Raw genomic sequence first — 13,321 nt, forward strand, 5'->3', positions numbered from 1 at the left:
ATGTTTACAATGTAAAAACTGCATTTAGCTGTAGCTTTTGTGAACATAGAGTCTGCTGCGATTGCAGTCCGCCTTTTAATTCTTAGGGACAATCTGCTGTTTTTCTTGAAGGCTAAATTTGGCATATTTATCTCCGTGTTTTCTGTCAAAAGGCCGACGGAGCCTGTATCCTAGTCTTTAACGACCGACATCGCCTCATTACACAAAATCTATACCGGTTTTTCTCCTTGAAGCACAAACATCAGTCGGAGATTCTGCAAGTTTATAAAGTCACATATTTGCGAGAAAAAAGTCTGAATTATACATTCAATAGGATACCGAATATAGGCTAGGCCTGTGGCTACTCCTGATTTTAGCCCAGAATCACCAGATTCATTGTAATAAGCATTCGGCCTTTGAAAAGACATAGCCGTGATGTGGGCCTATTCAGAAGGAAACATCATACTTAGGCTATTATTTGGATGAGGTGATAGCTTTAGTACATCAGGAACTGCAATGCAATGGACAGATGCAAGGATATCGCTGGTTACATCTACGGGCAATTCAATTCGATTTGTGGTTCAACATCAGGACACGATACGACAGATCCTCAAATTAGTCGATCACCAAAGTGTGGATCAGCTTAGAAAAGAGAAGCGTCTTGGCCGTGTCCTGTTGAACCACGAACCTATTGAAAAGTTTAATTTGATCAGGTCATCCATTACTGCAGGCTTTATACATGGCAAACGACGGCGTCTGTGATGTGAATCTCCGAGTTTTTTTCTCGAAAATTAAGGCCTACTTCTTCCTTTTCTAGGAAATCTGTGACTTTATAAACTCGGTGTACTCTAACCAAGTTCGAAACCGATACCAGCTTGGGTTGAATGCTCGATGACTTTGGCTGAAAGTGCGCATAGGATAAGTTTGCAAATTGCAGAACCGGCTGCATAGTGCTGTCATTCAAACCATGCGAGTTAAACACCGATGTGTATATAGGCTACACTGCTTTCTAGAGGCGGGATGTCGTCACTTTGCCGTAACATAATCGAAATGCATTGTGAGAGATGTAGCTTATGGTCAATGCACGCTGTAAAGCAGTGTAGACTTATTTCAATACACCATTTAAGCTTCCGCGGGTCTTTCCGCGGGAGTTTGACACATGTGGATTAGTGGTATCACAGTGCTATAACCCTAATCAATAATTGCTAAGTGCCTCATTGGAACGCTGTATCTATGTCCTACAGCCAGCAGACTGAAGCTGACACTTCCTGGAAGTTAAGCCATTCAGAACACAGATGACCAGGAACACACACGAGAACATCCCCTCTTTCGCAAGTCCAATCACGAGAGAGGAGCAGAGGAGCTTGGGTTTCTGAGAGAAAACGAGGGGCCCACAGTTAGTTCTCTGCTGCCCTGACATGAGAAGTTTATTTTTAATAATAATTCCACAACAGTGGGCCCTTCTACTATTTGTATAAGTTATAACTAAGTGGTTTGGTCTGGAGATGATCTACTGCTTGCTACTGCAGAGTGATTACCGCCTCTGCCAAATATACTCTGGGTGATAATCACTGTACAGCAAAGAAGAGTCTTTGAGGATTCCAGGAACCTGAGTTTCAAACAGTGAGATGACAGACTGTCTCATATGTCGTGAGCACAGGTCACATTACTGTTTCTGTTTAGTTATTTCAGTCACATCCTGTAAGTTCCTCAGAAATTCACTCATGGCCAAACAGACTAACCCACACACCAACACTTGCACGCAAACACACGCACGCATACACACACGTACACACACACACATACCCAGAACAAAAACATACCCACGCAAACGCACACAAACACGCACGCGCGTGAGCACACAAACACACACACACACGTACACACACACACACACACAGGCGTGCAGGGAGAAGACAGGGCAGGGCAGCTGGCTGCGGAGGACTTCAGCATGTCACCACGCGGCCTCTCGCGGCGCTCAGTCACACCTCACAGCCGATCTATTTTATATCCGCTATAAAGCTGTCGCCTGGCCGTAAACAGACGGAGTGGTGTGCTCTCTCACCTGGCCCTGCACACTGTCACACAGACCTGTCACACGGCCACGCGCAGACGCCCGTGCCCACAGGCTCTAGAACAGATGGAGCTCTTCTGTGCCGTTCTGGAACAGAGGTTCTAGAATCGAAGGGATTTCTCGAATGGGTAGGGTAGATTTCTCCATGATGTAGTTCGAGGATAGATGGGATTCTGGAATTTATGGGGCTCTACAATATCGTTTTAGAGTAGATAAGGTTCTGGAATAACTGGGGTTCAGAATAACTGGGGTTCTAGAATAGATGGGGTTTTGAAATAGATGGGGATGGATAAGATCCTAGAATAATTGCAGTTCTAGCACATACGACGCCCTACAACACCGTTTTAGACTAGATGGGGTTAGGGGACGGGGTTCTATAATAGACAACCTTCCATTCTTTTCACGTTCCCCAAATCATCTTCGACGCTTTCAAGCGGAGGCTCCTTTGAGAGGGAATTGTGAGCTAATTCATTCCAGACCCAAGCAATTTGGGTTCAACAGATTGTCATCCAGCTACACATGGTTCTACATACGGGGCTGGGGCTGACACGCAAGCTGGGCTGGCTGTGTGAAAGTGACCCCCCCCCAGCCATCCAGGTGCTTCTCTATGTGTTATTGCTCGACACAAAAACAGAGATATGACAGTGGACGCGGAGGGTCCCACTCGCACACCTGTCCCAGCCCATGGGGGTGTCCATGCTAGAGAGCAGAGTGAGGCAGGTGAAAACACAGCGCCCTGCCAAGGTCAAACAACATGCTCTATGGATATATACCTCTGACGGTTGTTTGCATGTGTGTCCGTGTGTGTTTGTGTGGGCTCGTGTGTGTGTGTGTGTGAACAGGCCATACCCCTCGTTGCGATAGACAGTCCTGAAGCAATCTCCCAGGTTCTTGTAGCTGTGTGGTTCGCTGGTCCCTCTCTGGATCTGAAACCTACAACACAAGCACACATCAGCAGAGAGCACTGACTACCAATCAGCAACACAGGAACAAACATTCCGCTACTACATATTTCCTCTCTTTCCCCTCTTCTCTTCCTCTCCCCTGCATTCCTCTCATGCCCTATTCTCTCTTTCCTATTCCCTCTCCTCTCCTCTCCTCTCCTCTCCTCTCCTCTCCTCTCCTCTCCTCTCCTCTCCTCTCCTCTCCTCTCCTCTCCTCTCCTCTCCTCTCCTCTCCTCTCCTCTCCTCTCCTCTCCTCTCCTCTCCTCTCCTCTCCTCTCCTCTCCTCTCCTCTCCTCTCCTCTCCTCTCCTCCCCTCCCCTCCCCTCCCCTCCCCTCCCCTCCCCTCCCCTCCCCTCCCCTCCCCTCCCCTCCCCTCCCCTCCCCTCCCCTCCCCTCCCCTCCCATCTCCTCTCCTACCAGCAGTCCCTCCAGCCCAGAGGAGAACTCAAACATTTACTTAACCCAGCTGATCCAATTAGCCCACACAACTCCCCAGGAACAGGCCTTTAGTAGCTAGCCGTTCGCTGGCTAACACGCTAGTAAGCCCATTGTAACAGCTCTTCAGATACGTGTAAATGTTTTATAAGATAGAAAGCAGTTGGGTCAGGGGGGTTCTGTTGAAGCAAACATGCTGGTTACTCCCTTATAAAGACAGCCAAGATGTGTGTAAATGTTTTACATGATAGAAGGGATGGTGGTGAAGCGCCTTGTGTTACCTCCATGTATGAAACGTGGTATGTAAATAAACTTTGATTGTTTTTTATTGGGTTGACAGTGGGGCTTATGAGCACACTAGTTGCTGTGGCAATGTTTTACATGATATGACTGGATGAAGGTAAGCAGATAGCTGGTGGTGGTTGGGGTGTGGTCGAGTTTTTTTTTTTTGGGGGGGGGGCTTGCTATGGTAGGGTTTAAAGGGATTTTACTGTGTAGAAGCCCTCGGGGTCTGGCTGTATATTTTAGGCCAATGAGGAGAAGGACAGCAGACAGTGCCTGACCAATGAGATGAGGGAAAGCAGGAGAGGGCAATTGGAGGAAAGAAGGGGAGGAGAAAATGAGAGGAGGAGAGGGTGAGAGAACAGGAGGAGAAGAGAAGGACTGGAAGAGAGAAGGAGAAGAGAAAAGGAACAGAGGAGAGGAACAGAGGAGGAGAGGAGGAGAGAACGGGAGAAAAAGAGAACAAGCGGAGGAGAGGAAGAGAGGAGGTGAGGAGGAATGGAGGAGAGGAGGAGAGGAAGAGAGGAGGTGAGGAGGAATGGAGGAGAGGAGGAGAGGAGGAGAGGAGGAGAGAAGGAGAGGAGGAGAGAAGGAATGGAGGAATGGAGGAGAGGAGGAGGGAGAGGGACAGGAGAAGGATCTTCTCTTCATATGGCTCTGGCAGGTCGCGAGGTCAACACTGAGTAGTCCGTCCGGGTTCCTGACGGGCCCATAAACAGCCCCCAGGATCCAGGGAGGGAGGCCAGGGAGGGAGGGGGGGTTAGTGGGGTGAGAGGCCTTTCATATCGCCAACAGATTAACATCTTACGGGGGTGTCCCCAAAATGCTATTTTGTGGATTCCCAAATAGCTTGTAACCCCTGGTTGAAACCCAGTTAAAACAGCATAATAAATGGACATCCAACAGCATATTAAAGCAGCAGAAGAAAATAGTTGGGAATGAGGGGGGGGGGGGGGGGTAGAAGGGTTAGGTGGTGGAGAGGGTAAAGGTGGGGGTTGGGGGGGGGAGCACTGGGGATAAGGGCACAGACCCGAAAGATTTAAGACCAGTGGGGCTTGTAAACAAAGTCAAATCTCGCTTAATGAAAGGCATATGACTCCAGGGTCAAGGATGGAAAGAGTCCTGTCCCCAGTCCCCCTCCCCTCCTCCGGCTGCCCAACCCCAACTGGCCCAAGGAGAGAGGGGGTGGCCGGGCCACGGTCCGGTTCCAGACCCCTGACTCCGGCTCTGACCCAGGGGTCATCTCATTTCCTCATGGCCCTCTCCTACCCTGTCATAAAGCCAGGGACCAAACAGCCAGGCTCAGGGACGCAGAAATGACGGGGAGGAGCAGAGGGGCCCCTGGGGGTTGGCTGCTACTGTGGCCCTTACACGTCATCCTACACATGCCGGCGGTGCTTGCTGAACCACAGGCTGGACGAGGCAGGGTGCGGAGGGAAGCCAGGCACCAGGCAGGGCCTGGCGGACACGTTTAACAGGAGGAACACGCGGGTAAGGAAGGCCACGTTAACGCGACCCAGGCGAGCGGTGAAGGGTCCAGGCCTGCTGGTAAAAACAGAGGAGATGGGGACGGTCCCGGCCTTGGAGCCAGCTCTACCGGTCGTAAACACAGCAGACAGAGGAAACGCTGTGACGCCCTGGGGCTTCTTTCAAACTCCCACAATCCCCCTCGGCCTGCTCCCACACACTGCCCAGATACACTGGGAGGTGACGAGATGCGTGAGTTCATCAACAGGGACGACGACAACTCCCCCCCACACACACACCCCCTCTCCTCCCCTCGTCCCCCTCAGGCCTGTCCTGGTTAACTGGCCCCGCGCGGCCCTGTAGCTGCCCGGGTGAGGGTGAAGGCGAGGGCAGGGCTTCTGTGAGTGAGACATGCACTCACGGGTAAATAACCCTGGAGTCTGGTCTCTCCAACTAACCCCTAACTCCCTATAAAAGAGTCAAGTCTAGCGGAGCCCAAATCAGGCCCGGGGTAGATGAAGGCCGGGCTAGCGGGCTAGCGGCCCCATTCTTTTGTATTTTTATAGACAGGAGAGCGGTGTTAGAGGGACAAGCGGGGCCCAGGGCCTGGTTTCCTCCTAGTGCCAGGGGTAATGGGCCCGGCTCGGCCCGGCCCGTGACCAACCAGAGGTCGCGTCACCTGGGAGGGGAGGAGTCTCTGAGGTGAAGGCCAATAATGAACGGTGTAAAAGGGAGCCCTCTGGGAACCGGTGGCAGTTACGGGCCCGATCAAAAGACACAGAGTTTTATCACAGGCCCGCTCTGAAGGGGCAGGCCGCTCGTTGAAAGGAGGCGTCTTGGACGCCCTTGCTTCGTTAAATGTGGGGGTATTCCCCTTGCAACACCCCTGAGCGAGGGTGTGGGGGGGGGGCACCGAGACGCCGATCGGGTCGTTCTCTGACATCCAGCTTTCCCCCCCTCCCGAGGGTTGATGTGATGCGGGTGCCATTCCAATGGCAACCGCGGCATATACAGTACATCAGGGAACCTGTGATGCGTTCAGGGAGCCTGTGATGCGTTCAGGGAGCCTGTGATGCGTTCAGGGAGCCTGTGATGCGTTCAGGGAGCCTGTGATGCGTTCAGGGAGCCTGTGATGCGTTCAGGGAACCTGTGATGCGTTCAGGGAGCCTGTGATGCATTCAGGGAGCCTGTGATGCGTTCAGGGAGCCTGTGATGCGTTCAGGGAGCCTGTGATGCGTTCAGGGAACCTGTGATGCGTTCAGGGAGCCTGTGATGCGTGCTCTCAGGACTTCCCGTTGCTGCGTTCGTTACGTTCAGGACATGAACGCTGGCCGTTTGGCTCCTCTTAGAAATGTTTTACCGGCCCAGGAGTCTGGATGGGATGTGTGCCTGTTGGTCAGTATCTGTTTGGCTCTCTGCAGAGCTGTGGGCCTTACACCCTCCTGTGGGACTCAGCACAGGAACACGCACCAGGAAAAGAAACAAGATCAAATGACAGACAGAGGAAAGAAAATGAGAGAAATGAGTGGGAAGAGAGAGAGATAGAGAGAGAGAGGCAAAGACTCAACTATACCTCATATTAGTACATAAGGGACTCCAGGAGGCAGCATTAAAAGGAAATCTATTTTTTACAGCCAGACAGTTAATTTTAATGAGCAGGATCATAAAGATGGCAGAAGTCCACTGCATCAGTACATGAGCTTGAGAGAAACTCCAACTTAAATGATCCAATATGGCAGGAGGGGCATCCAATCATATCTCTAGAAGGAGCATCCAATCACACATCCCCACAACTGGCGGCCAATAGCGCCTCCAGCAGCGGCGGCCAATCAGCTGTCCGGCTGAGGGAGAGACCAAACAAGATGGCTTCCCTCCCGTCCAATAGCTTCTCGACTCTATGAATCACTGTGTCAATGCGTTTTCTTTTTGTAGTAGTCAGCAATACATGTAGGAGCCTGACTACGACACAGAACTACCAGGAATAACTATCTCTTCATTCAGACAGCCTTTCTGTTTGATGATGATCTCAATTGATGGCATACTGTGTGAATACGTAATCTGAGAAAATGTAATAACCGACCAAATCCCATTCACAAATGAAATACATCCCTTACCTTGACAAACGGTTATGGGAGGGGAGGATGATGGAGGAGGGGTAGAAGGGTGGAGTGTGACAGGGGGAGGCCAATAAAGTCCTGGCTTTAGAGGGAGAGAGATAAAGAAGAGGACATGATGGGAGCCGGAGGAGGGGGAGAGGGAAGAAAGAGGGAGAGGGAGGGGAAGCGATAAAGCATTGGCGCTGGTGACCCGGCAGGTTGCCTGGGCCGGGTCTGGGCCGGGCCAGCTTGGGTTTCAGCAGCACCACAGGCCCACTGGTCCCGGGACAAGCCCGGTTATGAAGCAGGGGGACAGGGGGACAGAATGGCGAGCGAGGTGGGGGTGGAGGTGGTGGGGGATCGTTACATGGCTGTTACAAAGTCAGGATGCGCCCCACCCCTGCGCCCACCCCATACTCCCTCCCCCTCCACTGGGCTCCTCTCACAGATAAAATGAGGACTCCTGTGCCCCCCCCCCCACCAGGATGCTGGGGCAGGCCAGATGCTCCTCGTATAGAGGATGGGGTTAACCCCTGTGATGGAGGATCACTCAGCTGGACCACTGCAGAGCAGGAAGAGATGCAGAAAAACAGCCCGGGGGCAGGGCAGGGTTAGGGTTAGGGTTAGGGCAGGGGAGGGTTAGGGCAGGGGTGGGTTAAGGTTAGGGCAGGGGAGGGTTAGGGTTAGGCCAGGGGTGGGTTAAGGTTAGGGCAGGGGTGGGTTAAGGTTAGGGCAGGGGTGGGTTAGGGTTAGGGCAGGGGTGGGTTAGGGCAGGGGTGGGTTAGGGCAGGGGTGGGTTAGGGCAGGGGTGGGTTAAGGTTAGGCCAGGGGTGGGTTAGGGTTAGGGCAGGGGTGGGTTAGGGTTAGGCCAGGGGTGGGTTAGGGCAGGGGTGGGTTAGGGCAGGGGTGGGTTAAGGTTAGGGCAGGGGTGGGTTAGGGTTAGGGCAGGGGTGGGTTAGGGTTAGGGCAGGGGAGGGTTAGGGTTAGGCCAGGGGTGGGTTAGGGCAGGGGTGGGTTAGGGCAGGGGTGGGTTAAGGTTAGGGCAGGGGTGGGTTAGGGTTAGGGCAGGGGTGGGTTAGGGCAGGGGTGGGTTAGGGCAGGGGTGGGTTAGGGTTAGGGCAGGGGTGGGTTAGGGTTAGGGCAGGGGAGGGTTAGGGTTAGGGCAGGGGAGGGTTAGGGTTAGGGCAGGATTATGGAAGGGGAGGGTTAGGGAAGGTTTTAGGGCTGGGGTCGGGGGAGTGCTGGGCCAGGGATAGGGAGGGGTTAGGGCAGAGGGTTCGAGGTCAGGGTTAAGGCCGGAGAGCGGCTAGGCCGGGGTTAAGGCAGGGTTGGGCGATTACAGGACTGGACAAGGGCAGACACGTGAAAAAGGATATTTCATATCAACGGCCATGAGGACGTGCCCATGTTTGGTAGAGTCCAGTCTGGTAGCAGACTGCTGCACTGGACGAGCGGCTAAACTCAGGACAGCCAGTGCTGGCTGGGGAGGCCCGGGACGCTAACAGCTACTTTGATGTGAGGAAATGCCTCAGGATTAGGGAGCGTCTCCAGTCAGCGGGCGTCTGAGGGCAGTAACGCCCTCCGGTCGAGACAGGAGGCAAGCGTGTTTCCGCGCTGAAACCCGAGACGGTGCATGACTTTGGGCCCTGTTTCTGCTCCTAGCCCCTTGCCTCCTCGCTCCCTGCCTCCTCTCGTCCTGCCTCATCACCCCTGCCTCCCGGCCCCCTGCCTCCTCCTCATCCACCTCCTCGCCCGGTCCCAGACGCACAGACCAGCCCAGGATGAAACATGGAGGACATTAGCCATGTCACTGTGCGTCCCGCAGACACTGGAAAACAAATGAGTTTTCATCAAGCCCTTTACAGCTCCTTTAAAACGGCTCGTTTCAGCTCTGTGGGACATCCTTCTCTCTGTAACATAATGCGTTTGGGCGGCTGAGACACCTACTTGGACCAGTCCTGTTTAATACGGGGTCGTAATATGCAGTGGCAGCAGGAAATATAACTAATATTGCACATTCAGGAGAGCTACAGTGCATGCAGTACAGTGTACCGCATGTACAGTGCTGTATGGAACATAACTGAACAGTGGACCGCAGTATAGAACGGCATACGGCTGCATGGGACAGTGTGGCCTTTTCACCGCGGAAACAACAAGGACCTAAACACAGGTTCAAATCCCCCCCCTCCCCCCTCCTCTCCCCGTACACCCGAGACAAGACGCCACCCCCACGGCGCTGTCTCCGTGCATCATGGGAGCTGCCCCCCCCCCCCCCAGCCGCGCGTTAAAGCAGGGAGCGTCTGCCGGAGAGGGGCTGCAGGACGTGAGCAGCGCTGAGCCAGCCAGGTGCCTGCGGGGCTCCCTGCCCTGCTGTTTGAGGGCCGTGTCAGGGATTCCTCCAGAGGAGCACCAGGGTTCAGCTAGCAGTCGGGGGCGGAGGGCCATCCTCTCACTGACTGTCACGCCCCTCCCAGCAGGACCGAGGCCATCATCTGTCAGGGGGCCGTCCTCAAAGTTCGCTCCCCTGCCCCCCCCCCCCCCCCCGACACACACACAGACGCTTTCATGTGCGCAGGGATCAAATGGAGGCTGTGTTGTCATGGTGACCGCAGGGAGGCGGGGCCAAGGCTGACTCCAGGTTTTTCTAATCAGGCTGAGGACAGAGACACACTCAGAAACACACTCAGGACAGAGAGTGAAATGCTGAGTGAGATTTTGAGAGGTAATGTTGAGAGGAGATGATGAGAGGAGATGATGAGAGGAGATGTTGAGTAAGATGTTGAGAGGAGATGTTGAGTAAGATGATGAGAGGAGATGATGAGAGGAGATGTTGAGTAAGATGTTGAGTAAGATGTGTGAGATTTTGAGAAAAAATGTTGAGTGAAATTTGTAAGATTTTGAGAGGAGATGTTGAGTGAGAGGTTGAGAGGAGATGTTGTGTGAAATGTTGAGAGGAGATGTTGAGAGGAGATGATAAGTGAAATGTTGAGTAAGATGTTGCATGAAATTTTGAAAGATGTTGAGTGAGATGTTGAGAGGAGATGTTGAGAGGAGATGATAAGTGAAATGTTGAGTGAGATGTTGCATGAGATTTTGAGAGGAGATGTTGAGTGAGATGTTGAGAGGAGATGTTGAGTGAGATGTTGAGAGGAGATGTTGTGTGAGGCAGAGGGAACGTTTGAGGAGGAGAGCAGGGCGAGGCATCGGAAAAGGGGAGGAGTCAGACGGGAGATTAACACAGTTGCTCAGCTGGCATGTTCCTGTGCGTGCGTGTTTTACATGTGTGTGTGTGCGCGTTTTACATGTGTGTGTGTGCGCGTTTTACGTGTGCGTGCGTACAAACACAGGGGGAGGAGCCAGGTGTAACAGGATCCCGACATGAAGAGCGGTGCCTGAGCTCTGGGCTGCTCTCTAATGAGAAGGGCTTGTGATCAGAGTCAGATGGCGGGGCCTCAAGCGCGCTGCCCTCCCGCGGGCCTTCGCCGCCCGACACCCTTTGTTGCCTCCAAGTGAGCTGAGACCAGGCCATGAACCATGTAACTTAGGTGGTTCCCAGGTTAATGAAGAGCAGTAACTCCAGAACCACTGTCTCTGTGTCTCAGGCCGAGCAACCTCCCCCTCCCCCCCCCCCCCTCACCCCCTTCCCCACCCCCGCCTCCCCTCACCCCCTTCCCCACCCCCGCCTCCACAAACCCATGACCCCCCCCCCCCCTCACCCCCTTCCCCACCCCCGCCTCCACAAACCCATGACCCCCCCCCCCCCCCTTCCCCCTACCCATGGCGAGGGTCAGGGTCAGGGGCAATTAACTGTTTACTTTGTGTGAAATATACTGCGGCCAACGCACACGCCACGATGCGCGTGACGTTGCATGTTTGGCGCGTCTCTGTTTCGCGTCCAGACTCGCACTCATTGGACCACGTGCAGTGGACAGGCGACGAAGGAGACCGTTGGTCAGGATGGTGAAAGGTGACCTATAGGAAGGTGTGTCTCTGAGGGAGGCTAGATGTGGTTGTGTCTGGGGGGAGGAGGGGGGTTGGGGTCAGAGCTAGGCTGATGGAGGTAACACACTGTGAGGAGCTAAGTCAAAACAGCGTGGGAGAGGTGCATCTGAATCATGGGATGACAAGGCAACCAGGCACTCTGATTCAACAACTGCGTCACATGACCACAATGAGAAGGTCTTCTCCTGATACCCCCAATGGTCCACATGCTTCCCTGAAGAAGATCAGGAAATGTTTCCTGAATCGTTGTTGTGGTTATATAATCTCTCTCACACGTAAAATGAGATTGTAACTGGCCCTACTCCCTCCCTCCCTCCCTCCCTCCCTCCCTCCCTCCCTCCCTCCCTCCCTCCCTCCCTCCCTCCCTCCCTCCCTCCCTCCCTCCCTCCCTCCCTCCCTCCCTCCCTCCCTCCCTCCCTCCCTCCCTCCCTCCCTCCCTCCCTCCCTCCCTCCCTCCCTCCCTCCCTCCCTCCCTCCCTCCCTCCCTCCCTCCCTCCCTCCAGTCCTACACACACTCAGGACAGAGACGTCATTTGGAAAAAGAAGTAAACATGGACTTTTAGTTATATATCTTTTGTCAGGTTCCCCCTCCAGAAAAAAAATCCCTTTGATACCGTGTTGGCGGCTTGGTGGAAAAAAGTACATTTACTCCAGTTGCTCCAATTTGGGCCAATACACATTAAAGCAGGAGCCAGGTCCTAATAAGAGCCATGCATGAGAGGGGGAAGAAAGAAGGAGAGAGGGACAGAGTGAGAGAGACACACAGAGAGAGGGGGGGGAGAAAGAGAAAAGAAGAGGAAAAAAAAGAGGAGAGAGTGAGAAAGGGAGAGTGAGAGGCTGGGAGAGAGAAGGAGAGAGAAAGAGAGAGAGAGAGAGAGAGAGAGAGAGAGAGAGAGAGAGAGAGAGAGAGAGAGAGAGAATGGAGTAAAGAGAGAGGGCAGCATGTAGCATGTAAGAGAGAGCAGCCTGGTCGAGGTGTGTTTGTGTCAGAGTCTGAGCTCTCGGTGCAGGGCACCAAGCCTCCTGCTAATAGATTTCAGCTCCAACACAGTGTCCCAATTAGCCAGCTGGCTGACTAGCATGGTGCTGTGTCAATGTGTTCACAGGTTAATATTGCCAGTGTGTATTCCAACTTATGAGTGTATGTATAGTGTGTATATATATACACACAGTATAGACTGTATATTATGTATATACAGTACATACAGACATATGCAGTTAGCATGTGGTTGTCCTTCAGTAGCCAGGAACCTCCTGAATTTTAAAGAGGCCGATTCCATAAACGTACCATATTTACAATATGGCTACAAGTTCCTGTCGAATAGCAGAGCGACGACTAAGTTTACCCCAGCTGCTGAAGGGACCTCGCTGCCTGTAGGGATATTTGCAGAGGATACGACGAGAGCAGTTGCACAGCGCAGATACACAACGCTGCCGTATAGATCCGCCATCCTCGCGGACACACAAACACAAAACAGGTCACTAAAGCTGTCGTTTTTTAGAGGGGCTTTAATCTCTTTTTAAGGAAGCACATTACAAAGAAAATAGTGGGTGCACTTTTAACCCTAACCCCGTGTGAAGATGGACAGGCAGGGCTCCAGGCTCACCTGTAATAAAGCCTGTACCTTCTTCACCGGGACGTAAATCACAGCGAGGGCCTCCGGGGTATCAGATATCGACTGACACAACGCTGCTCTTTTATCCTGCCACTTCCTCCCTACCCTGCTGCTGTCGCTGGTGGCACGTCCCCTCTTCAAAGTGCAAGCGTCTCCCAGTCTTTAAAAGGCACGTCTAGAAGTTTATTTACCAAGAAACGACCGCAGTAAATGACAGAAAGGCAGCACAATTTACTGAAGGGTGGAGGTGGGGGGGGGGGGGGTGAGGGGATGGGGGGGGGGGGAGAGGGGATAAGGGGGGGGGATTGGGGAGAAGGGGATGGGGGGGAGGGCTGGCAAGGGGGCTAAGCCCGAGCCAGAGGTCTTGGCTGGGCCTGTGAAAGACCATAAAGCTTTAGTAGTGACCCACGACCTGTTTACGGCTG

The 13,321-nt window shown here is 53.3% G+C and overlaps 1 protein-coding gene across 1 annotated transcript in view; it reads right to left on the bottom strand.

Annotated features, from left to right (window-relative positions):
* The window catches only part of slc25a21 (solute carrier family 25 member 21), an 80,828-nt gene that overhangs the window by 14,742 nt on the left and 52,765 nt on the right, over window positions 1-13,321 (bottom strand). The window contains exon 4 of the mRNA XM_084683956.1: window positions 2,903-2,986. Within this exon, the coding sequence (XP_084540082.1) occupies window positions 2,903-2,986 (84 nt within the window). The remainder of the gene's footprint in view (window positions 1-2,902; window positions 2,987-13,321) is intronic.

The sequence above is a fragment of the Hypomesus nipponensis genome, chromosome 3, assembly GCF_054491055.1.
Source record: "Hypomesus nipponensis isolate SF chromosome 3, ASM5449105v1, whole genome shotgun sequence".
NCBI classification, from domain to species: domain Eukaryota; kingdom Metazoa; phylum Chordata; class Actinopteri; order Osmeriformes; family Osmeridae; genus Hypomesus; species Hypomesus nipponensis.